Here is a 22,472-nt window from a genome sequence, read left to right as displayed (position 1 = left end):
CAGCGGCTCAGGGGCACCAGCGTGGCTTGGGGCACCCGTGGCCGTGGCAGCCCTGGGAGCAGGCGGCAGGGACGCCCCACGCTCGGGTGTCTGCGCCGTGCAGCGAATTCCCCGTGACAGGGTAACGTGATTAGGGGCGGGAGGCGGCAGCTCAGCCCTCTAATATGCTTATGCCAAGGCTCCGCGTTCTGCCCCTGATCTATTATTTAGCGAATCCATTTCAATAACGCAGGCTCCATGACGAACCGCCTGGCAGTAATTCAATTAGGGGCGCTCCCAGCCCCGCGCCAGAGTTAGAAATGCAGAGCAGTTTGCACATGGAAATTGCTTGCAAATGAATTTTCCTTTAATAAGGGGAATAGCTCGGTGTAAAATTAAACTGTCAGTAGCGGAGGCGCGCGGGGCATTACCAGGGGAGCTGCTGCGCGGGGCCTGCGCGCCCTGGTGCCGGGGGAGGAGACCCGGCCAATTATTGGCAATAAACACTCACCCGGCTCGCGGCTGGGGCGGCTGCGGCGAAGCAGCAACTGATGCGATTACACTCGCCCCGGGGAAACGGCGTATTAATGTGTCCGGGGAGCGGGGGGCGCCGGGGATCCCTCGCCAGGGGTTACTGGCAAATGATCTATTCATTACCGTGCACTGACCTCGCGGCACGCACAAGTGCTGGGCGGACCCGCAGCTTAATCAAGCGGAGAGCGCGGCGGGGATGAGAGCTGGCGGGCGTGGACAGGGCGAGGAGTGGGCAGGGGCTCGTGCCCCCCCAGGAGCTGAGGGGCTGGGGGCACCTGAAACGCGTTGGGTCCGTGCAGGTGTGCGCGGTGTGCAGGCAGTGCTCACCCCCCATGCCTGTGGTGTGTGCGTGCACCCCCGGCAGACACCCAGTGTCCCTGCGTGTGGCTGTGCACAGAGGTGTGCAGGCGTGTGACAGCCGTGCCTGGGGGTGTGCGGAGCACCAGGCTGCGAACTGGGACCAGACGTGCTGGTGCTGGGGGCCCGAGGCAGTGCCCAGCCTTAGGGAAGGCTCGGACCCAGCCCCTGCGTGATGCCCTGGCAGGGACAAGGTGACCCCGCCGCAGGGACCCCAGCCCAGTGCCATGGGGGGAGCTGCCAGCCCCCAGCCCCAGCTGCCGCCCTCCCCCTGAGACCCCCCCTGCCACAGGGGCCTCCATATGGGCCTGGGCCAAACTCTAGCCAAATGGGCCGGGGGGGGGGTTGCATTTCAAAGCCTCCGGCTGTGAGCAAACGCTGCTCCCTCCTCCCGCGCTGCCTCCCAGCCCCGCGCCCCGCTGGCCCTGGGTCAGGGCAGGGCTGCTGGGGACAGCCCCGTCCCCTTTCCCAGGGACGGTGGGGGCAGCCCCAGCCCGTGGTGGTGGATGGCACCCGTGGAGCAGCCAGCAGCAGTGGGATGGGAGCAGGGGATGCACTGGCGAGGTGCCTGTGCCGGGTGGCCTCACGCAGGGGCTGGGGATCCTTCCCGAGGGTGCTGGGGCAAGGGGTGCTGCAGGGGGAGCCTGCGCTGGCCAGGGCAGAGAGGGGGGAGTGCAGGGGAGCGGGGGCTGCGGCCAGACCTGGGACTGGGAGCAGGCGGGGGCTGTGGGGAACGGCCCTGGACCCCTGCCCCATGGGGCCAGGCGCTGTCAGCTGCAGCAAGGCGAGCGTCCGCACAGCCTCCCCGGCGTGGGAACCGCGTCCCGCCGCAGGCTCGGGCAGGGCCATTGTGCAGGGCTGTGCGCCCGCGCCCGGCGGGGGCAGGAAGCGGGGCAGGCAGCACCGTCTCCCCGCTGCCGCTTCCTGCCCCGCGCCACAAATAGCCCTGCCCGTGCGGCGGGGCAGCCAGCGGGGGCAGCTGCCGGGGGGCTCTGCGGGACCCTCGCCCGCTGCTGCCCTGAGCAGCGCCCCCGAACCAGGGCAACCCCTGGCGTCCCCACGGCCCCTGGGGGTCCCAGCCACCGTGGGGAGGGGGGCCGGGTGGGAGTCAGGGACCCTCTGGGGGTGGCTGTGGCTGGGCCGGCCCCTGCCCCGCTACCACAGCACCCCAGGGCCCCTGGGGGTGTCCGGGTGCCGCGGCGGGGCCGGCACTGCGACCCGCAGCCATGCGGATTCAATTAGGGCTGTGAGCGCGGGGACCCCAGCTCAGCCCCTCGCCGGGGCAATGAAATGAGGAAATGGCTCGTCTGAGCCGCTGACAGCTCTGGGCCGCGCTCGGAAGATAAACGACCGCGGGATTAAAGCTTCGCACGCTGACAGGGAGCACCTGAGCGAGGAGCAGGGCTGGGGCGGCCACGGGCAGGGTGTCCTGGGACCCTGACACGGCAGAGAGGCTGAGGGGGGCCGGGCAGAGGGCTTCTGGGGTGCCCAAGGGGCAAGGGAGACCTGGCACCTGTGGGGTGCAGCTCTGGGAATGGGGGTCTGCAGGCACAGCGAGGCCTCTCAGGCCCCGAGCGGTGCCGGGCTGGCAGTCATGCAGGACCTGCAGGGCACTGAGCGATCCCGGCCCCGCAGACCTGGGCTGGAGCTCGGTGAAGCCTCCCCAGCCCGGGAGCATGAGCTGGGAGCACCGGCATCAGCACCCTGGGGTGCTCAGGGCTGGGCTCAGGGACAGCAGGGCTGCAGTGCCACAGTGCTCTCCTCTGGTGGGACGTCACCTGTGGGGCATCCTCCAGGGACAGGGACGGGGATGGGGACAGGGATGGGGACAGGGATGGGGTCAGGAGGCAGCAGGCAAAGCTTGAGCTGGTCTCCCCCCGTCAGGGCTGCAGCTCCACACACCGCTCCCCACCAGTTTCCCGGAGCACGCAGCCGTCCCCACGCCCCACAGCGCAGTCCCACCAGTGCCCCACAGCCCCACGGCCCCCTGCAGCCCTACAGAGCAGGCAGCAGGGTGTTACCAGGCAGGGCTGGGGGCTGAGGCCGGCACCAGGGTACTGGGCACCCCACTGGATGCCAGGGGGATGGCTGGTGGGCAGGGTGTTGGGGCGGCGTGCGTCGGCACGGTGAGCACTGGGGCTGCAGCGTGGTGGCAGGCGGAGGCGCGGGGAGGGGGGGGGTGGGGGGGTATCGATCGGGGCCGCCACGCAGCGGGTCAGTGATATCATTAACCCCGACAGGGCTGCCGGGCCGCGCCGCCGAGAGGTTAATTAAAAAGAAAAGTTCAACGAAACGCAGCAGCGGTGGCTGTGGGGAGGCCGGCGCGTCGGCACTGGTGCAGGCAGGCGGGCACGGTGCCGCTGGGGGCAGCCATCGATCGCCCCCCCCAGCAGCATGGGCTGTCACTCAGCGCTGCGGTGGTGGCGGGGCCGTGGGACAGCGGGGGGGGGACAGGCGGCTGTGGGGCGTCCCCATCCCAGGGCTGTGGGGCTCAGGAAGGAGAGTGCTGGGGCCCTGTCCCATAGCAGGGGGGGCACCCTGAGGGGTGGGGGCTTGGGCTGGAGCAGCCACAGCGCTGCCGGCCGGCAGCAGGGCAGAGCGCTGCCATCCCCACCCCGTCCCTGTCCCCAGCCCAGACCTTGCTCGTTGCCCCCCAGCTGCCACACAGACCCCCCCCACCCACGGGCACCAGGGCTGGGCAGGGTGCGGGGCTGCTGGACTCAGCAGTGGGGAGACCCCCCCCAGCCCTGGCACCCCCAGCCCCACTGTGCCCCGCACGCTGCCTCGTGTGTGTCTGTGCAAGCGCACGCACGCGTGGTCGGGGTATTTGTGAGCCGTGCACGTGGGGGTTCTGTGCCTGCTGCCTGCGTGGGCACGGTGGGCACGCGCCTCCCTGCACACCCCGGCTGCATGCGTGTGCTTGGGTGCCCCCGTGTGCAAGCCTGGGGCACGCGTGTGCATGTGTGTGGTGCAGGTGGGTGCTCACACGCGCCCTGTGGGGACACAGCCGAGCGTGGCTGCGTGTGCCAGTGCCTGGTGGCACGTGGTGAGAGGGCTGCGTGCCGGCAGGGGTCGAGCGCTCCAGCGTGTGGGTGTCTGCGTGCACAGAGCTGTTTGTGCACACACACGCGTGAATTTGTGTGCGCTGGCACACGTGGGTGTGGGCATCTGAGCAGCACACGCAGCTGCTTTGTACGCACACACACCGCGTGCACCGGCACCGGCAAACGGGCTTGTGCCACCCTGCGCAGTGTGTGTGTGTGTGGGGGGGGGACACGCTGGGCTCTGGGCCCTCCTGCCCCTCCCGTGTGCCCCCCGGTGCCCCCAGCCTGCAGCCCCAACCCGGCCCGGTGTCCCTGCACCCCCACGTGCCTGGCCGGGTGCAGCCCCGAGCCGGGGGCTCCTGCTGCCCGCGCCGCCCGCTCCCGCACTCCCTAAATCAATTCCGGGGTTATTGAAACGCCGCGTCTCCGTCTGGCGGCTAATTGCTTCTGATCCCTAATAACGCACGAGGCAGCCCCTCTCCCGCTCTGCAGCCACGCTGCGCCGTGGCATCACCGCATCCCGGGCCTCGTGGCGGGGCTGTGGCCGCTGGGGGCCGGAGCGGGGGTCCCATGGGGGGGTCCCGTGGGCAGCCCCGGCCCCGGGCGCCGGCTCAGGTGGGCGCCCCCCGGCCGGGCGTAATCAGTCCCAGCAGGGCCGGCCGGAGATGAAAGGGGCGCGCTCCCGGCCCATCCATCACCCTGTTTGCTTGGCCTGCTCCCGCGGCCCCGCGGCCGGGCCCTAAGTACCTGCTCCTGACACGGCCCATATTTACGAGCCCCCCCGCGCCCGGCCGGGGACCGGCCCGCGCGTTTAATGGGCTTTGTAATGGCAAATTACAAAGTGTTACAAGGGGAAGATTAATCGGCAGGGCCGAGCCCGGCTCATGCCTGCAGGTAACCCGATCGGCCGGGCCAGCGGCAGGAATGCGGCGCTCCCGGCACGCTGACCCCGCTCGCCTGGGGACGTTCCTGGGACACGGGGGTCGCGGGGACCCACCCGTGCCTCCGCACCCATGGCCACGGCCCTGCAGCCCCGCACCCAGATGGGATGGATGTGACCCTGGCCCCCAGACCCAGCCAGGCACTGCTCCAGAGGTCCCTGTCCATGGAGAGGTCCCCAGCGTCCCCAGCCTAGCAGGGATGCTGTCACCGTGTCACCCCGCTGTGACTGGTCCTGGATAGGTGCCACCCGCTGTCCCCACACCGCAGGCACTGTCACAGGAGGGGCCCATCCCCAGGGACACCTGGGTGCCCCCCAGCCTGGGGTGAGCAGAGGGGCTTGGTGGGACGGGCAGGCTGCTTTCACCCGCACCCGGCCACGCCGTGCCCTGCCCCATCCCCTCAGTCCTAATGCCCCAGAGGTGCCCGGTGGCCACCTGGTGGGCTCGGTCTCCCCCCCCCACGTCTTTGCCCAGCACAGCACAGAGCACAGCACAGCACAGAACAGCACGGCACATGGCATGGCACGGCACGGCACAGCACAGAACGGCATGGCATGGCACAGAACGGCACAGCATGGCACAGCACATGGCATGGCACGGCATGGCATGGCACAGAACGGCACAGAATGGCATGGCACAGAACGGCACAGCATGGCATGGCACAACACGGCAAGACACAGGGCACAGCTGTCGGGCTCTCGAGTTACTGAGGCTGGGCTGGCCCTGGGGGTGCAGCTGGGGGGAGCAGGGCCCGGGGCAGGGAGGGGCAGGGCCCCCCCAGCGGGTCCCCCACGCGCTCTCTGCCCCCCTCGGGACAGCACGGGCCAGACCCTGGCTGGGCAGGGAGGATGCAGGACAGACCGGGGCTAAGAATAGAGCTGGGCTGGGAGCGGGAGGAGGAGGAAGGATGGGGCTTCCTCTGCGACGGCTCTTCTTCCTCCCGCCCAGCCGCTGCCATGCGGCACGGCGCGGCACAGCCCTCGCCCTGCGCCAGGTCGGGGCCTCGCCGCGGACCCCGGGACCGCCTGAGCGTGGGTTGGGGAGGGGATCACTGCTCTCCTGCCTGCTCCCAGCCCTGGGGTCTCCCCCACAGGCTCCTGCCCACTCAGCATCCCCTGCCTGCTGCGGGGCAGAGCCAGAGGTGGCTTCTCCAGTGCCCAAAGTGGGGCTGGAGCCGTCCAACAACCGCAGCGGGGAGCTGGGGCTGGGCAGGCACCACTGGCAGCAGGAGATTGGGGTCCCCAGAGGACTGAGGACTCAGCCCAAAGGCTGAGGAAAGTGCCCTGGGCCGGGTGCTGGTGCAGCTGCAGGCGTCCCGTGCAGGGATGTGACCACAAACGTCCCGTGCAGGGAATCCAACCAGGGGCACCCCCTGAGCTCTCCCTCCACAGCACCTGCAAGAAGGGCTGGCAGCGGGTGCAGGACCACGAAGCCTCGGAGCAGCTCCGCATGGCCCAGGCACGGCTGGGGCTGGTGCCAGGGCTGGTGCTGAGCGCGGGCTGCCCCCGGTGTGCCGCTGCTGCAGGGGGCTGGGCTGGGGACCGGGGGGGCAGGCGCCAGTCCCGCTTCTCCCCGTGGCTGGGAGCACCGTCCTTCTGGGCACGGAGCCGCTGGCTCCACTGGGACCGGGGGCTTCCTGCAAGGAAGGTGGGACAAGGAGGGGAAGACAATAAAACCCAGGAAATGCTCTGAATAGCAAAGGTAACTGCTCCACCGAGCCCTTGTGCCGCCTCTGTGCTGAGTCAAGCCGGAAGCATCGGGCAGATGGAGTGGCTGAGCAGGGACTGGGGCCTGGGGGCCCCCACAAGGCTGCCCTGTCCCCATCCCCATCTCCATCCCCATTGCCATCACCAATGCCAGTGCCATCCCCATCCCCATCCCCATCCTGCAGCCCCACACTGGACAGCACCCGCCGTGCCTGAGGCCGGGGCTGAGCCCTCGCACAGCCCTTGCTGCTAGCTGGTGTTTCCAGTCTTGCAGTGATTAGCCCTAAAAGCCTGACCCCACGTCCCCCTCGTTAAACTGCTGCCCGTTTTATTGCTGGGCAGTGTGGTGGGGAGCGGTGGGGGAGGCCTGGAGGGATGGGGCTGGGGCTGGGGACAGGGCTGGGGCTGGGGACAGGGCTGGGGACAGGGCTGGCAGGGTGCTGTCTGTCCCCGAGACAGCCAGGCAGGGCTCCAGCACAGGGGATGCAAGGACAGGGGCACAGATCAGGGCAGGGGACCCCTGGGCAGGGGGCACAGATGCCCCCAGTCATGCCCTGGATCCCTCGGGACAGGAGGGAAGCACCCCCAGGCACAAGGGCTCTGGGGCACCCCTGGCCCCGTGCAGGAGCTGAGCTGCCCGTGTGCCCTTCAGCTGCCCTCACCCGTGCTGGAGGTGAAGCCCCGGGGCCGGGCACTGCCCCACGGCTGCTCCGTGCCCACAGCACTCGGCCCCAGCGCATTGCCTCCCCGGGCAGGTCCCAGGCCAGCGTGGGCTCCGACGGTGCCCTCGCGTGGGGCCGGGGCTGTGGGTTACGGCCAGGCGCGCTGCGCTCCCCCAAGCCTCCCAGCGCCGAGTGATTTATGGGCAGGGGGAAGCGCGCGGTGCAGACAGATCGGGCCATAAAACCTCGGGGCAGGAAGTCTCGCCAACTTCAAAGGCCGCACAGGGCTGTGGCCGCAACAATAGCGGGGCCGACGAGCCCAGCGCTGTGGCACCCGCGACGGCGGGGTCCCTGGGACGCGGGTGGCACCGCAGCCTGCGTGCACCCCGTATGTACACCCCGAGCATGTCTGCACCCAGCCTGCCTCCAGCCCCTGCACCCAGGGCACGCATCCGGCACGTGCAGCCCATGCGAGCACCCCATGAGAGCGGCTCCCGTGTGGGCACTGCAGTGGGAACGGGGCTGGCTGCGGCGAGCCCAGCACCACATCCCGTGGGCACCGAGCACCCTCCACGGCGGCCCCAGCCTGCAGACTGCGGTGGGGTATGGGGAAGGTGGCCCCATGGTGTGAGCGCAGCCCCACACGCATCCCGGTGCGCATCCCCCCGCACCGTGCCCGGCGGCACGGAGGAAGGCAGGGTGGGGCGCGGGCGGCGCGGCCTCGCAAACAAAGGGCTGGAGGAAATGCCGCCGTCCAAGATAAACCGGGAAAGGTGAGGGGGTGCCCTCCTGCCCCGCCTGGCCCTGCTCCCACGGCCTCCAGCCCTGCCTGCCGTGCGCTCCTGCACGGGGCTGGAGGAGAAGGGCCTGGAGGTGCCGGCCCTGGTGCTCCTTGTGCCAGGGCAGCCACCCTGTCACTGCCCGCACCTGGTGGCACTGGGTCCCCAGCTCGTCCCTGCAGCCAGGGCCGGAGCCACCGGCCAGCACCGTGCTGGGGCTGGTTCAGGTCAGCCTGGGCTGCCCCGGGCTTGCTGTGGGGCCTGCGTGGTCCCGGTGGGGACAGGACTGCAGCAGGGGGGTGCTGGGGGATGCGGGGGGCTGAGCTCCATGCACACCCCCAGCCCTCCCAGCCCTCCTTGGCTGCTGCTTTGATGCTCTGGCTGGGAGAGAGCCCTGCGTGCCCAGCGCGGCTTTCCCAGGCCCTGGGGCTGTGTCCCACGGGGCTGGGGCTGCCGTGGCCCCTCCGTCCGCAGGAAGGTGCCCCCCCCACCCGGCCCCACTTTCCCACGGTGCCGGGCATCCCGGTGCCAGCCTCCGGTGCCCACATCCTCGGGAAGCCGGCAGGAAGCGGGTGCTGCCCCCCCCGCTCACCCCAGGTCCGCTCCCTCCGCGGGGGCTCGGCGGGGGCTGGTGCGGGACCCCAGTGCCGGGAGCGGCGGTGGCGCGGTGCCGGAGCAGGGCCGGCGCGGTGCCGGGGGGCGCGTGGGCACAGCAGGCCGGCCCGTCAGAACCGCACGGCGTCGTTTAAAGACGATCAGGCGGTGACAGGAATTAAATTGTGTTTTGATTTTCTCATTAGCCTAATCTCCAGCGCGCCTCGTTACGGGGTAATTTCCCCGCTCCGGCATGACAGCTCATTCCCACCATGACAGCCATATGCCAGCGTGCCCGTGCTGCGCACCGGTGGTCACCAGGGTGCCGGGGAGGGACAGCCGCGCTCCTCAGCAGCTCCAGCACGCGCGTGGTGTGGGTGGGACGTGGTCAGGGTGCAGGCTGTGGGGTGGCACTGGCTGGGCCCTGGCTCTTGTGTCCCGCGGCGCCCCATCCATCCGCGCCCCGCCGAGAGGCGCTGTCAGGTCCCGCTGTGCGCGGGCTGGCAGCCGAGCGGGGCCCCGCGGCGCGGCCTGGCAGCTGGGCTGGCAGCACGGTGCCGCGGTGCTGGCAGCACCCAGCCGAGGCCGGGAGCCACGCTGAGGTCCGCGGGGGGGTTCCTGGCCTGGGCACGGGGGCATCGCAGGGCTGGCCCCATGCACCGGGTCCCCAGGCGCTGCCCCGCTCACCCCGGCAATGGGGTGTGAAAGCCGTGGCAGGCACGGGCAGCTCATTTGTCTCTGTCAGGAGCCAGCACAGGAGACGGTGCCGCCGAAGCGTGGCGGGGACAGCAGCGGTGAGAGGGGGCTCAACACCACCCCACTGCCCAGCCCAGCTCAGGACAGGGCAGCTACGCGGGGATGGGCCCCACAGCGGTGCAGCCGCTGCCAGCACCAAGCACCAGCAGCATGGGGGTCCGACCCCTGCCCCACCTGCAGGGCAGGGACAGCGATGGGGGGTGTGAAGCCTTCAGAAGGTCGGTGCCGTACCCCTCTGACAGGCACCACAGCCCCACAGCCTCCCTGCGGGGCCCAGGTCCCCTGGCACCTCCTGCAGGACTCACGGCAGCACCCGTCTCCCTGAGGTGCTGCTGGAAAGGGGCAACGAGCACAGCAAGGGGCAGGGGGGGGCTTGGGGAGGGGGGGCAGCAGGATGGGGTACATGAGGCGGGGCTGGTGCTGCCCTGCACCCCGGGGCTATGGGGGCAGGGGCTGGGGGGCCATGTGGTGGCGGGGCTGGGGGGTCCCTCGGGGGCTGAGCCATCCCGCTGATGGACACGCAGCCCCTCGCCGAGGTAATCCCGCAGCTGAGCCTGTCCGTTACCGGCTGCATGGGGCCAGGGCGCTGGGACCCGTCTGTGCCCGGGGGCCCGGCACGCCTGGGGCACCCCCATGTCACCGCCTGTCCCCGTCCCTGCCCGGTGTCACCACGCAGGGCTCAGAGGGGTGGCTGCGGCCACTGACCCCAAATCCCCCAGCCAGGCCCTGGGGCAGCCCCAGACGGTTTGGGGCTCAGGGTGGTCGCTGCCCCCGTCCTGAGCCGGGCTCGCTCCTGGGGACCCCACTCATGGGGCACCAAACGCTCCCCCGGGTCCCCGCACGGCCGTGGGGTGCCGCAGTGGGGCCGGGCCGTGCCCACAGCCCCGGGGCCGTGCCGGCCTCCCCGGGCAGGGCTGTGCGGCCCCCGCCGCCCCCCGGATTAGGGCCGGGCGGAACGGGGGGCTCAGGTTTCCCTCTCTGCCGGGCTGGAGCCTGGTGCCATTAGCCCCCTCGGAGCATGACGTGGGGGCAGGATATCAAAGCGCCTTCGCCCTCCACTAAGCGGCGTGACCGCGGCTCGCAGCCGGCCCCGACGGCCGGGCTCGACGCGGGGCCCCGGCCCCCCCCCGCGCCCCCGCCCCGCCGTCCCCCGGCACCGGCCGCAGCCTCTTGGGGCCGGGCAGCGGGCACGGGGGCTGCCGGCACCCCGCGACCGCCCCGCGCCCCCCGTGCCCGCCCCGCGCCCCCGGCCCCCTGGGCTCATCCCGCGCCCCCGGCCCCCCTCCCCCGGCCCCCCCCCGCGCCCCAGCCCCCGCGGCTGCGCTTGGTTTGAATTAGGCTCCGGGGCTCGGCGCGCTGATAAGCGGGGGCGCGGGGGGCGCGGGATGCGCGGGGGAGCGCCCGGCCCCGGCCCCGGCCCCGCGGCGGTTTCCTGCTCTGCCAGAGCCGCTGCTGAAAGACGCGGGGGCGCCCGGCCCCCCCCCCCCCAGCCCGGCCCGCCCCGCCCCGCCGCCCGCCCGCCCGCCCGCCCGCCCGTCCGTCCGTCCGCGCGCTCCCCCGGCTGCGCCGCCGGGGGTGCTGGGGGCGGTGGGGGCCCCGTGTGACCCCCCCCCCGGGGTGCGGGGCCGGCCCCAGCGCCCCCGTTCCCCGGGGCGTGCTTAGCGGGGGGGCCGCGGCTGGGTGAGGGATGGCCGACAGCTGGGCGGGGGCGCGGGGCCGGTAACCGGATCCCCCCGCGGCGGCGGCGGGGTCCCGGGCGCGGGGTCACCGCGGAGCCGGGGGCCGGGGGCGGCACCGCCGCGCTGCTGCCGGCGCCGGGGTCCCGCGGGGAAGGAGGGGGGGGGGGTTCCGCGGGCACCCCCCGGGCTGACCGGGGACCGGGCTGCGGCACGGCCCCGGGGCTCCGCGGCGGGGTCCGGGCACCTGTTCCCCTGCCCGGAGCGGGGTCCCAGCCGCCGGGACGCGGTAACGGGCGGCCCCGGCCCCGCGCCGCCGCCCCCCCCGCGCCCCAGATGGCTGCGGGAGCGCCCCCCCCGCGGCGGGGCCGCCCCGTTCCGCCGCCCCCCGGCGCCCCGGGCCCGTGCCTTCATCACGGCTCATTATGCGCGGGCGGCGGGGGGCGGCGCGGGGGGGCCGGGCCGGGCGGGTGCCGCATCTGTGCTCGGCCGAGGGGCTGCGAGCACCGGCACCGCGGGGAGCCGGGGGGGGGGAAGGAATGAGGCTGGGGGGGGTCCGGGCCCCTCAGCGCTGTCCCGCACCCCACAGCGCCGTGCCTGGGGTGCACCCCCCGGGGCACCCCCCTGGCTCGGTCCTGCACCCAAAAACTGTTCGTCATGGCTGTGAACTGTGTCCCCTTGGTACCTCTGCACCCGCTCCCCATGGAACCCACCCCAGGCTGCACCCCCCGGCACCCGGCGTGGCCCCCCCACCAGAGGGACCCCAGCAGCAACCCCCAGCCTCCCCCCACCTCCCACAGAGAAGGGAGGCGCAGAGGATTTTCAACAGTTTTATTCAAAAAATAAACTCAAGCAGGGGGGGTATTAAGTTAGGAGGAGTGGGGTAGGGGGGCAGGAGCAGGGCTGCGCTGCGGGGGGGGGCAGCACCGCCCCCAGCCCCTACCTCCTCTTGTCCTTGATGCTGTAGTGCAGCAGGAGGGGCGCGGGCTGCAAGGCAAGGGGGGGGCGTCAGGACAGCAGCAGCACCCCAAAGCCATCGGCCCCATGTGCCAGGGCCCCGGGCGGGGGTGACCAGCGGGGGGGGCTGCTCCGTGAACTTGCCCACCCCTCCTGGGATGTGCCCCCACCCTGACCTGTGTGGGGACGCAGCGCCCGGCGGCACGGAGCGGCGTTATCCAGCACCTCGTCTCCCTGCTCCCCTGCCTCAACCGAGCACTGCCCCAGCCCAAACAGCCCCCAGAGCCCCCCCATCTCCCCGCCCAGGGCAGGGGGACGGGGGGCAGCGGGTGCCCGTCCCCCCCCACCACCCACCTTGCCGAACCAGCGCGAGAGCCAGAGCTGCTTCATCGTCATGTGGTCGGGGAGCAGCTCGCCGCCGAACAGGATCTGCACCTACGCATGGGGGCACGCAGTCAGCCAGGGCCTGCGCCCCCACCCAGCTCCCACCCAGGGTCTGCGCCCCCCCCGGCCCCCCCCAGCCCCGGGCCCCACTCACGTGCTGCAGCGGCAGCCCCAGGCGGTGACACAGGACCCTCCGCAGGTGCCGGATCTGTGCCCGCACGGAGCACCTCACGTACTTATGCTGCAAGGGGCAGAGGGCTCAGTGCGGGGTGGGTGCTGGGCAGGGGGCTCCAACCCACCCCCCCCTCTGGGATCAGCACCGGGCCGAGCCCTCGCCCCTGCACCACAGGCACCGAGCCCGAGGGGGGGCTCTGCCTGCCCCCCAGTCCGGGGCCATCCCTGGGCACTCAGCAGCCCCCGGGCGCTCACCTGCAGCACAGCCTTGCTCTTGTCCTTGCTGGAGCTGCGGGGGGAAGAGAAGGGGGAATCTGGGGGCCCCTGCAGGGGAGAGGGGCTGCAGCCCCCACCCCTTTCCCCAGCACAGCCTGGGACAAGTCCGCGGGGGCTCCTGCGCCCAGCCCCGGAGGTGGGGGCTGCCCCGTGCCACACGTCCCCCCCCGCTCCCCCGTCACGCACGCGTGGAGCTGGGGCTGCAGCGGGGCAGGCGTGCGGCTGGGCTGGCAGCTGAGCTGCAGCCATCGATCCCATTACAGCTCCCCGAGCTGCCACTTATTGACTTTGCTGTCGGGAGCCAGCAGGCAGCTGCGCAGCGCGCCCTCCCCAGCATTTATTAACGCTCACAGCCGCCAGGCAGGGGCTGCTGCTGGGGGGGGGGGGGATCTGCAGCACGGCCGCGCAGCCCCACGGCTCGGCCGGGTCCCCTGCTGCCCAGCAGCGGGATGCACGGGGTCCGTGCTGTCCCTGCCCTTGTCCCTGCTCCCACCCAAGGGGCAGCGGCTCGGCGGGACCCCCCACTCACCTCTGCTTCTCGAGGCAGAGCGAGACGTGCTCGTCGTAGCGGAAGTAGTGGGCGCGGGAGTGGTCGAAGGTGCTGTAGGGGAGCCCCATGGGGTCGCCCCCGACTGTGTCTGGGGAGAAGGGGGTGGCAGTCAGCCGGCCCCAGGTGCCGGGGCTCCGCACGCAGCCGGCTCCTGGCACCGCCGTGCTCCGGCCCCGCGCCCCCCTGAAGCCCCCCGGCCCTGCGCCCACCCTCGCCGCTGGGCTGCGTCACCCGGTCGAGGCCGCGGGACTGGTAGAACTCCCGGATCCTCTTCTCTTCACCTGCGGGCGAGAGGCAAGCGGTGCTCAGGGCCGTCCCCTGCCCCCCCAGACCCTGGGGGCTCCCCGACTGCCCCTCGCCCATCTCCCTGCTGCAGGGGGGGTCGGCAGCACTGCCAGAAGCCGGGTGCCCTCGGGCAGCCCCAGGGACCTGCAGCAGTGCCCCCCCGTCTCACACAGCCCCGTCCCTGCTCTCGGCGTCCCTCAGACCTGCTCCCGCTCTCCCTCCCCACGTTTTGGGGCGCGGGGCCCACACCGTGCGCTGCCTGCACGCCCCCAGCACAGCACAGGCACGTCTCCATCCCGCCGTGACAGCGCCCGGAGCCCCTCCGCCTCCCCCCGCTGCTGCTGCGAGCTGACATTTCCAGAGACGCGTCCCCAGCGCCTTCCCCATCCCCGTCCTGAGTGACGGCGGCTGATCTGGAGCCCCCCCGCCAGCGCCACTTTGCATTCATCACCACCCGCCCGCCGCCCGCCTTCGCTGCGCTGTCGCTCAGAGCCGGGCCCTGGGGACACCGCTCGGAGCTGGCCCCGGCTCCCGGCCCCACAGCTCAGCACCACCGAGCACAAACCGGGCACCAACGCCTGGAGCAACGAGGGGGGGGCACAGAGCTGGGCTCAGGCACCTCCTTGGCCACGTCCTGGCCTCCACGCTCTGCTCCCTGCCACCTCCCTGTGGGGCATCCGAGGGGCAGCAGCGGGTCCCCTGCCTGCATTGTCACTTGGGATGCGTGGAGCCACGGCCCGGGCACCCCGCAGCACCCCCTCCCCACTCACTCTCCTGCAGGCCGGGCACCAGCTTGTAGACGATGTCCTGCATGACGCGGTCCAGCTTCAGGTTGAGCAGCGGCTGCGTCTCGTGGATCTTGGTGTTGCACATGGGGCAGTACTTGCTGGTCTGCAGGTACTTCACGATGCAGCTCTTACAGACTGGGGACGGAGGGAGGGGGGGTCAGCGGGGCCGGGCGCCCCCCGGGCAGGGGGCTCGGGGGGCTGGGGGGGCTGGGGGGGCACTCACAGGTGTGCAGGCACTCGGTGATGGTGGTGGCGTCGATGAAGTACCCGGCGCACAGGCAGCACACGATGTGCTCGTTCAGCTCCTTCATCTTCACCTTCACCTCCTCCTGCGGGGGGGCGACACCGCGTCACCCGGCCCCGTGGGGAGGGTCCCGGGCTGGGGGGGCGGCGGGGGGGGCAGGGGCTGGGGGCAGGGGCTGGGGGCAGGGGGCACCCCGGGCACCCCCCGCCATGTGACAGCGTTGGGGCCCCGCCCCCTGCCCACCTGGCCCCGCCCACCACACCTGGCCCCGCCCCCTCACATGTGCACCGCCCCTCACGTGCCCCCGCCCTCACGTGGCCCCGCCCCTCCCCTGTGCCCCGCCCCCTCTGCCCCTGGCCCCGCCCCCTCCCCCTGAGGCCCCGCCTCCCGCCCGCCCCAGCCCAAGGCCCTGGCCCCGCCCCCTGGCCCCGCCCTCCCGCGGCGGGGGCTCCCGGCGCATGCGCAGCGCGGTGGGGACGGCGCCTGCGCGGCCCCTGCGCCCCCCCGAGCGGCGGTCGCGGCGCCTCTTCCGCCCACGCATGCGCCCGGCGCCCCCCGCCGGCCCCGCCGCCCGCCGCCGCTCGCCTCGTTCCGGAGCGGGTCCATCTTGTAGACGGCCTGGAGCTGGTTCCGCAGCCGCATGGCGATCGCCATCGGGCCCCCCTGAGGAGGCGACGCCATCTTAGAACCTCCTCCGCCTCCCCGCTCACTTCCGGGTTCGGGCCGGGGGCGGGGCCGGCGCCACGCGCGGCGTGACTACAACTCCCGGCGTGCCCCGCGCGCCTCGCCCCGCGCCGGCCAAGAGCACGGGCGCCCCCTGGCGGCCAAGCCGGGAAGCACAGCCGGGCCGCGCGGCGCTGGCCCCGGTGCTGGCCCCTGCCCCCGCCGGGCCGGGCCGAGCCGAACCGGGCTGAACCGGGCCGAACCGCGTCGTTCCGTGCCGTGCCGAGCCGTGTCAAGCCGTACAGATCGAGCCGAGCCGTGCCGAGCCAAGCTGTGCCGTGCCGTGCCGAGCTGTACTGATCCAGCCAAGCCGAGCCGAGCCGAGCCGTGCCCGGTTCTTTGCCCCAGGGCCCTGCCCCCCCCGATCCCGGCACTCCCGGGGCTGGCGGCGGGGCCCAGTCCCGGAGCCTCGCGCCCCCTCCCCCGGGCCCTCCACGTGCGTCCCCCCCCACGTGGCCGCCCCGCCGCCGGCAGCCAATGGGCGGGGAGCGCCCTGAGCCGCGGCCAATCAGCGCCGGGCGCGGTGCGGCCGGCAGGGGGCAGCAGGGAACTGCGGGAAGGGCGCGGGGGGGGCACCGGGGGCAATGGGGGCACGGGGGGGGCAACGGGGCACCGGGGGACAATGGGGGCAATGGGGGGGTAATGGGGGTACCTGGGGTACAGGGGGGCACCGGGGGTAATGGGGGCACCGGGGGCAGTGGGGGCACGGGGGGGGCACCGGGGTACCGGGCACCAATGGGGGAACCGGGGGCAATGGGGGTACCTGGGGTATAGGGGGCACGGGGGGGGTAATGGGGGCACCAGGGACAGTGGAGGTATTGAGGTTATCTGGAGTACAGGGGGGCACCGGGGGTAATGGGGGCACGGGGGGGCGATGGGGGCACCTGGGGGTCAATGGGGGTACCTGGGGTATAGGGGGACACGGGGGGCACTGGGGTCAATGGGGGCGATGGGGGCACCAGGGGGCACCGGGGGAGCGGGGTCCGGGGGTGCCGTGGAGCGGGCTGTGGGGGGAATTCCCGCCGGGAAGGGGGAGATGGAGGACGGGGGAGGGCGGGGGGGCAGCGGGTGGGCGCCCGGCGGCGGGGGGGTGCTGGGGCGCCGCGCCCTGCCCGCAGCCCCCGGCCCCGCTCTGCCGGGGGGGGGGCCGCCGGTGGGACCGGGCCGGGCCGGGGGCGGTGCAGGGGGCAGCGTGCGGGGCTGGGGGGCTGGGGCCGGGGGGCTGGGGGGGGTCTGGCGGGGGCGCGGGGCCGGGGCCGGGGCCGGGCGCTCTCCGCAGCGCAGCCGCCGGAGCCTGGAGCCGCGCTAATGGGGGTGATTGGATCAGGGCTCTGGAGGGGAAGGAGCGGCCCCGCTAATGCAAAGCAGAGGCTGTTAAGGGCCGTAATGGCTCGTTACGGTTACGATTATTGCTGCAATCCCCAGCAACAAGTGCTGCCTGGGGAGCCGCCGGGGCCGGGGCCGGCCGGGCAGACGGCGCGGCCCCGAGGGACCCGCACCGGGCGCCCGGCGCTGCGGGGCGGCCCCGGCACGGAGCGGGGGGGGGCGGGGAAGGGGGTGGGGGGGAGCCCCCGAGCACCGGCCGGGCCGAAATCCCAAATCCCGCAGCCGGGGCCGGGCACGGGGCGCAGGGACCAGCCCGGTACCGGCACCGACCCGGGGTGTGGGTGGGCAGCTCGGGGGCGCCTGGGGGCTCCGCGGGGCTCCTCGGCCCTGGGCCGCCTGCAGGAGCTCTGCGACCTCCGCACCATGGGTTGGGCGTGTGGGGCCCGGTGCCTCTGGGGCAGTGTGGGGCTGTGGGGGTCCTGGGCAGCCCCACACCGTCCCCTTGCCACCAGCACCCTCCTGTCACAGCAGCCCCTGGATGCCGCTGGCCTGGCTGGTGCTGGTCCCAGTCAGGGTCTGGGTCCTGGTCCTGGTCCTGGTCCTGGTCCTGGTCCTGGTCCTGGTCCTGGTCCTGGTCCTGGTCCTGGTCCGCTCAGCTCCTCCTGGGAGCCTGGGTCTCGATCGCAGCACCTGGGTCCCAGCAGTCACCCCATCTCCTCCAGGTCCCAACCAGCCCCTGTCTGAGCAGCTCAGCCTGGCCCATGGGAGGCAGCTCCCAGCGTGTCCCCGAGCTGTCGGCCGCCCTCTCCCTGCCTCCTGCCCCAGCCAAGTGGTGTGTGGCTGGGCTCCAGCACCCCCAGTCCAGGCACCCCCAGAGGGGACCCCCAGCAGGGGCAGCCAGTACCTGCCCCTGCGCCCTGGGGTGGCCGTGGGCCCACACAACGCCCCCCCTGCTGCCAGCCAGAGCCTGCCCCCCCTCCGGCCCCGTCCTCGCCAGGCGGTGAGAAATGAGGCTGGGGCCGGGGTGAGCGCCCGCGTCTGGGGTGAGCGCGGGAGGGCCCGGCCCCATTTGTACCTGCCAGGAGCAGTTCCTGGGAGGGACGGCCGCGCCGGGGGCTGCGGGGGTCACAGCTGGGCCAGCACAGCCCTGGGGCTGGGCAGCATCGCTCACTGCCAGCTCCACACCGAGCACCAGCACCAGCAAGGTCACCGCGCCGAGCACCGGCACCGCGGCACCGCAGCGAGCACAGCCCCAGCCCATCTCCCTGCACACACACACTCTGGCCTGGCACAGCCACGTGCTGTGTGTGTGCAGCCCTGCGCCCCTCTGTCCCCTCAGCCCCCCCGGCTGAGCTGTGGCCCAGGCCAGCAGGCGGGCGTCCTGGTGGTGATGCTGGGGCTGGGGTGGCTCTGCTGGCCAGGACCGAGCCCAGGAGAGGAGCCCGGGGACAGGGACGGGCACCGGTGTGTGCAGGCACCCGGCTGCCACCCTGCTGGTGCACATCCCCACGGGATCGGCTCACCCAGGGACACCAGGCGTGCTCCGTGCTGGGCGTGCTGTCCCCTCAGCCCAGCCTGTGGTGTGGATGCGCTGTCCCCACGTGTGCCACCCCTCTGACACCTGCTGCATGCAGGACACATCCATACTCCCCCCCACACTTGTCACCCTGTGTGCTGTCCCCAGTCGTGCCCAGGCTCACACCAACACCTCCTGGCACACTGGCAGTGCCAGTGCCCGGACTGGGAGCACTGGTGAGGAGTGGGGTGTGCGGGGTGGCAGGGGCTGGGGGCAGCTGGCAGCGGGGCAGGGGTCCCCGCATCAGCCTGGGCCCCCAGGGCCATGTTTGCAGCCTGGCACGCGCGGGGCCGCGCAGCTCCATCTCCCGATGCATAATTAATGCCTGGGCGGCAGCCGGCGCTTCCCTGGCCTCCGCGAAGCTCCGGGGCCGGGCAGGCCGGTGCTTTTAGCAGAGACCTGCTCAAATATTCAGCTCCATTTCCGCTGCGGAGCCGCGCGGGGTCTGGGCGGCTCCTTCTGGTAAGCGCCTGCCGGGGGCTTTCCCGGCCCTGGGGTGTGGGGCTGGACGGACCCTGCTCAGGGCTGGGGGCAACAGTGGGCAGCAGGGGGGCTGCACTGAGGCCTGGCGCACTCGTGACAGCAGCCAGTGTAGGGCAGTGGTGCTCCAGCCCCCGGGCCAGGCGAGTGGGGGCCCATTGCCGGTCCGGTCCCACTGTCGTGGCTGCCACCCAGGTGCCTGCACCCCTAGGTGCCCTCAGCTCCCTCCCGGCAGCACCGTGGGGCCCCCTGCCCCACACCGCCCCCAGCCCCACACGTCCCAGCAGAGGAAGTCCCCCAGTGAGGGGGCTCCGGGGGCAGCCGGTGCCCGGGGGGGTGCTGGGGGAGGCAGAGCCGTGGGGCCGGGCAGGGCGCGGGGCGGGGGGCTCGAGCGGGGGCGCAGGGCCGGGGGCTGGGCGGTTATGGACTGAACTCCCTGCCTAATGCACCTGATTGGATTTGCAGAATCCAATTACCTGCCCTCGGCCTTTGATAACGAGGTTCTGAGCGACGGCTTCTGTCAACGGCCCCGCGGCAGCGAGAGCCACGGCTGCAGGCACTCGGCACCCCGGCCTGAGGGGACGGGAGCCCCCCGGCACCCGCAGCCCCGGTCCCGCTGTCAGGACCCCCACAGCCCCTGGGGGGGGTGGGGAGGGGGCTGCCCGTGGCTCCTGGGCTCAGCACCAGCCCTGTGGCACTGCAGGACCCGCTGCTGCTCGGGAGGGTGCAGGAACCAACCTGGTGCCTGTGGCCAAACGGGGGCCAGGGGCTGCACCCCCCCCTCCTGCTGTCTCCCCGCTCCCGCAGCGTCCCCACATCCCTGCTCCGCGTCCCCCAGCCCAGCCCCGAGTCCTGGCGCTGTTGGCCCTGCAGAAGCCTCGGGGCCTTGGCTGCCGACCCCAGCAGCTGCAGCGCTGCCACTGGTCACAGCGGGTCCCTCCTGCACCCCCCCCCAGGGCACCCAGGGTCGTGCTCCCAGGCACCGTGGCAGAAGGTTTGTGCTGCACGGGCAGCAACGCCTGCTCCGCACCCCTCCCCAAGCCCTTCTGTCCCTGCTCCCATCCCATAAAGCTGATAGAGGAGGGCAGCACGAGGGGCTGCAGCACCCATTCTGCCCCCAGCCCAGGTTCCCCTCTCCCAGACCCAGGGATGGGGCACGGGAGCTGCCCTGAGCCCCCTACCAGGCGCCTCCCCCCCATCCTGGGGCTGCAGCCCGGGGCCACCCGGCGGGAGCAAACCCTGGGCAGCTCGGCCGGTGCCACCACGCCGCAGCCGCCTGCGTCCCCGTCACACCGAGCTCCTCCCCGAGGACGCTGCGTAGGTGCCGACGGCCACCGTGACGTCCAGCCTGGGCGGCTCCGGCCGTCGGGGCCCGGGCACCGGGGGGGTCCCGGTGCGGTGGGGCCGCGTCTCGCTGCACGGCCGAGCTGCCCGGGAGCCGCCACGGCCGCGTCCCGGCCCGGCGCAGCCCTCTCGCGTGCCGGGTGGGAGGCGTGCGTGCCACCGCGTCACCCCCTGCACCCCACCCCGGGTGCCAGCGCCCAGCCCGGGGCCGGCGGGTGCGGGGCACCGGGAGTGTTTCATGCAGTTAAGAAGTGTCTGATTGAGGCAGGAGGCGCCAGCAGCTCCCCCGGGAGCCGCAAGTCAAGGACTGGAGGACCAAATGCAGGCTAAAGTAATCCAATCTGGGCTGGCTTCATCTAATTAGCCCAGAATTAACCCAGCAGCCAGAGAGGAGCTGACTGTCCCTACAGTTTGCCAGCGGGTTTGGGGGGGAAGCGGGAGGAAGAAGGGGACGTCCAGCGATAATGAGATTAGGGGGGGAGCGGGCGGGAGAGGACGGCTTGGCAGCATCTCGCCGGTGGTAACGTGGGGCCCTACCAGGCCTCCGCCGCTTAATTGCTGCGCGCTGGCCGGCGCGCAGGGAGCAGGCTGTCAGCAGTGAAGGGTGGGCAGGGACCCGTTTTAATAACTCCTGCCCCCCAGCAGGAACACCTGAGCCCGGCAGGAGGCCCTGCAGGGGACAGGGACGCAGGCACGGGGCTGGTCCGTGGGGACCCGGTGCCACGGAGCCACAGCCCCGGGCTGCAGGTGCCCGCGGGCAGGGGGGGGGACGGGGTGAGGGGCTGCCGGCAGGGGCACTGTGGGGGCCACGGCAGCACCCAGGACAGCTGCAGGGACAGTGCAGCGGGCAGGACCACGTCGCTGCATGGGGTCACGGGGCAGGTGCCAGGACTGGTGCATCCATCCCCTGCCTGCCAGGTCGGCTGTGCTGAGGGCTGGGTGTAGCCACTGGGGAGGGGTCAGCGGGGTGCTGGGGTGCTGGGGTGTGCGGCCCTTGTGCAGCTCTGGCAGCAGCAGGGTCTGGTGCTGAGCAGGGTCAGGCGGAGTACTGAGGCTGACAGCTGATTTCCTACCCCAAGCCAGGCGAGTGCCCCCTCTGCCTTGTCCCCCTCCTGCCCGTGCCGTGCAGGTGCCAGCTCATGCAGTGCGCTGGGCTGGGGACACATCTGCTGCGCCCCGCAGGGAGCCCCACATCCAGCCCTGCTGCAGCAGGAGGGGGGCACCCACCAGGGACCGTGGGGGTGTGAGATGTGGCAGAGAAATGCGGAGCAGTTTTGTGTGGGTGCACTGGGATATTCCCGGCCCCCTCCTATTGCAGGTGCATAGGGGGGTCCCTTGCCCAAGCTTTGCTGTGCACACAGTGCTCAGGCTCAGGGCAGGGCCATGGCACCTGGGACAGGGACAGGGACAGGGACAACGCTGGCCGCAGGTGGCACAAGGGCCACTTGGTGCAGACAGGGCCAGCAGCACTGGCAGATGACAATGGGGAGGCCCTGGGGCTTGTGGGGGTCCCTGGATGGGAGACCTGCACCCCCAACCATCGTGGCACCGGGCTTGCTGAGCACAGTGCTGACGAGGGCTCAGCCTTCCCTGTGAGCCCCCTACCCTGGAGCAGCCCCAGCCATGGTGCCATGGGAGCTGGGGAGGGGTCTCTGCTCCAGAAGTGGGAGCCAGCCCCAGCCCCCCCGGACCTCACATCTCTCCAAAGCGAGCACCCAGGGCCAGCTCTCACCCTGAGCAGGGGCCGGTGCTGGGGTCAGGGCACATATCACGGTGAGGCCCCTGCCAGGACCCTGGGGCTGCCACCCGGCGGACCCCCGCCGGCACAGGGTGGAGGTGACCGTGATGCAGGCAGGCACCGCGGGAGCCCCTGCCCGCCCCAGGCCCTGTCACCTGCCCCCCAATCCATCTCCCGGGACCATGCAGCATTCCAGCCCCTGGGCACTTCCAAACATCTGCCTCCTGCTCTAGGTTTAATTAACCTGCTGCCGCCCGGTCCCTCCCCCAGCACAAGGCATTTCCTCCCCGCCACCCGCCCCGCGCCCGGGCAGGCGCCGCTCGCGCCTGGGCCAGTGCCAGCTCCGGCCCGAGGGGCTGCTCCCTGCCCACGGCGCCCGCAGCCGCCCAGCGCCTGGGGCTGCTGCTGGAGCTGGGGGGCTGGAGGTTGGCCGTGCTCTGGCAAAGGCGGCACCGGCTAAGCGTCCCCAGCATCTGCTGGGCCAAGAGCAAGACACTGGGGGAGGCTCAGCCTGGCAGGGCACCAGGAAGGCAGCTCCAGTGCTGCAGATCGGTGTGCAGCATTCCCCTGCCCTGCGCTGATGCGTGGACCCAAACCAG

The 22,472-nt window shown here is 72.4% G+C and overlaps 3 protein-coding genes across 3 annotated transcripts in view; 1 reads left to right on the top strand and 2 right to left on the bottom strand.

The window, feature by feature from the left end:
- The window catches only part of AUP1 (AUP1 lipid droplet regulating VLDL assembly factor), a 134,503-nt gene that overhangs the window by 6,154 nt on the left and 105,877 nt on the right, over positions 1-22,472 (bottom strand). The window lies entirely within an intron of this gene.
- On the bottom strand, positions 11,845-15,477 carry PCGF1 (polycomb group ring finger 1). The gene is made up of 9 exons (XM_068679370.1): positions 15,272-15,477; positions 14,666-14,771; positions 14,425-14,577; positions 13,579-13,650; positions 13,349-13,457; positions 12,799-12,832; positions 12,524-12,610; positions 12,340-12,420; positions 11,845-12,015 (listed from the first exon to the last, which is right to left on the bottom strand). The coding sequence occupies exons 1-9, from the start codon at positions 15,365-15,367 to the stop codon at positions 11,968-11,970; spliced, it is 786 nt and encodes a 261-aa protein (XP_068535471.1). The 5' UTR covers positions 15,368-15,477; the 3' UTR covers positions 11,845-11,967.
- Positions 17,274-20,544, top strand: LOC137855294 (uncharacterized). Its single transcript, XM_068679332.1, has 2 exons — positions 17,274-17,457; positions 19,300-20,544. The coding sequence occupies exons 1-2, from the start codon at positions 17,274-17,276 to the stop codon at positions 20,463-20,465; spliced, it is 1,350 nt and encodes a 449-aa protein (XP_068535433.1). The 3' UTR covers positions 20,466-20,544.

This window comes from Anas acuta, chromosome 4 (assembly GCF_963932015.1).
Source record: "Anas acuta chromosome 4, bAnaAcu1.1, whole genome shotgun sequence".
Classification (NCBI taxonomy): domain Eukaryota; kingdom Metazoa; phylum Chordata; class Aves; order Anseriformes; family Anatidae; genus Anas; species Anas acuta.
This window is presented reverse-complemented; position numbering and strand designations above follow the sequence as displayed.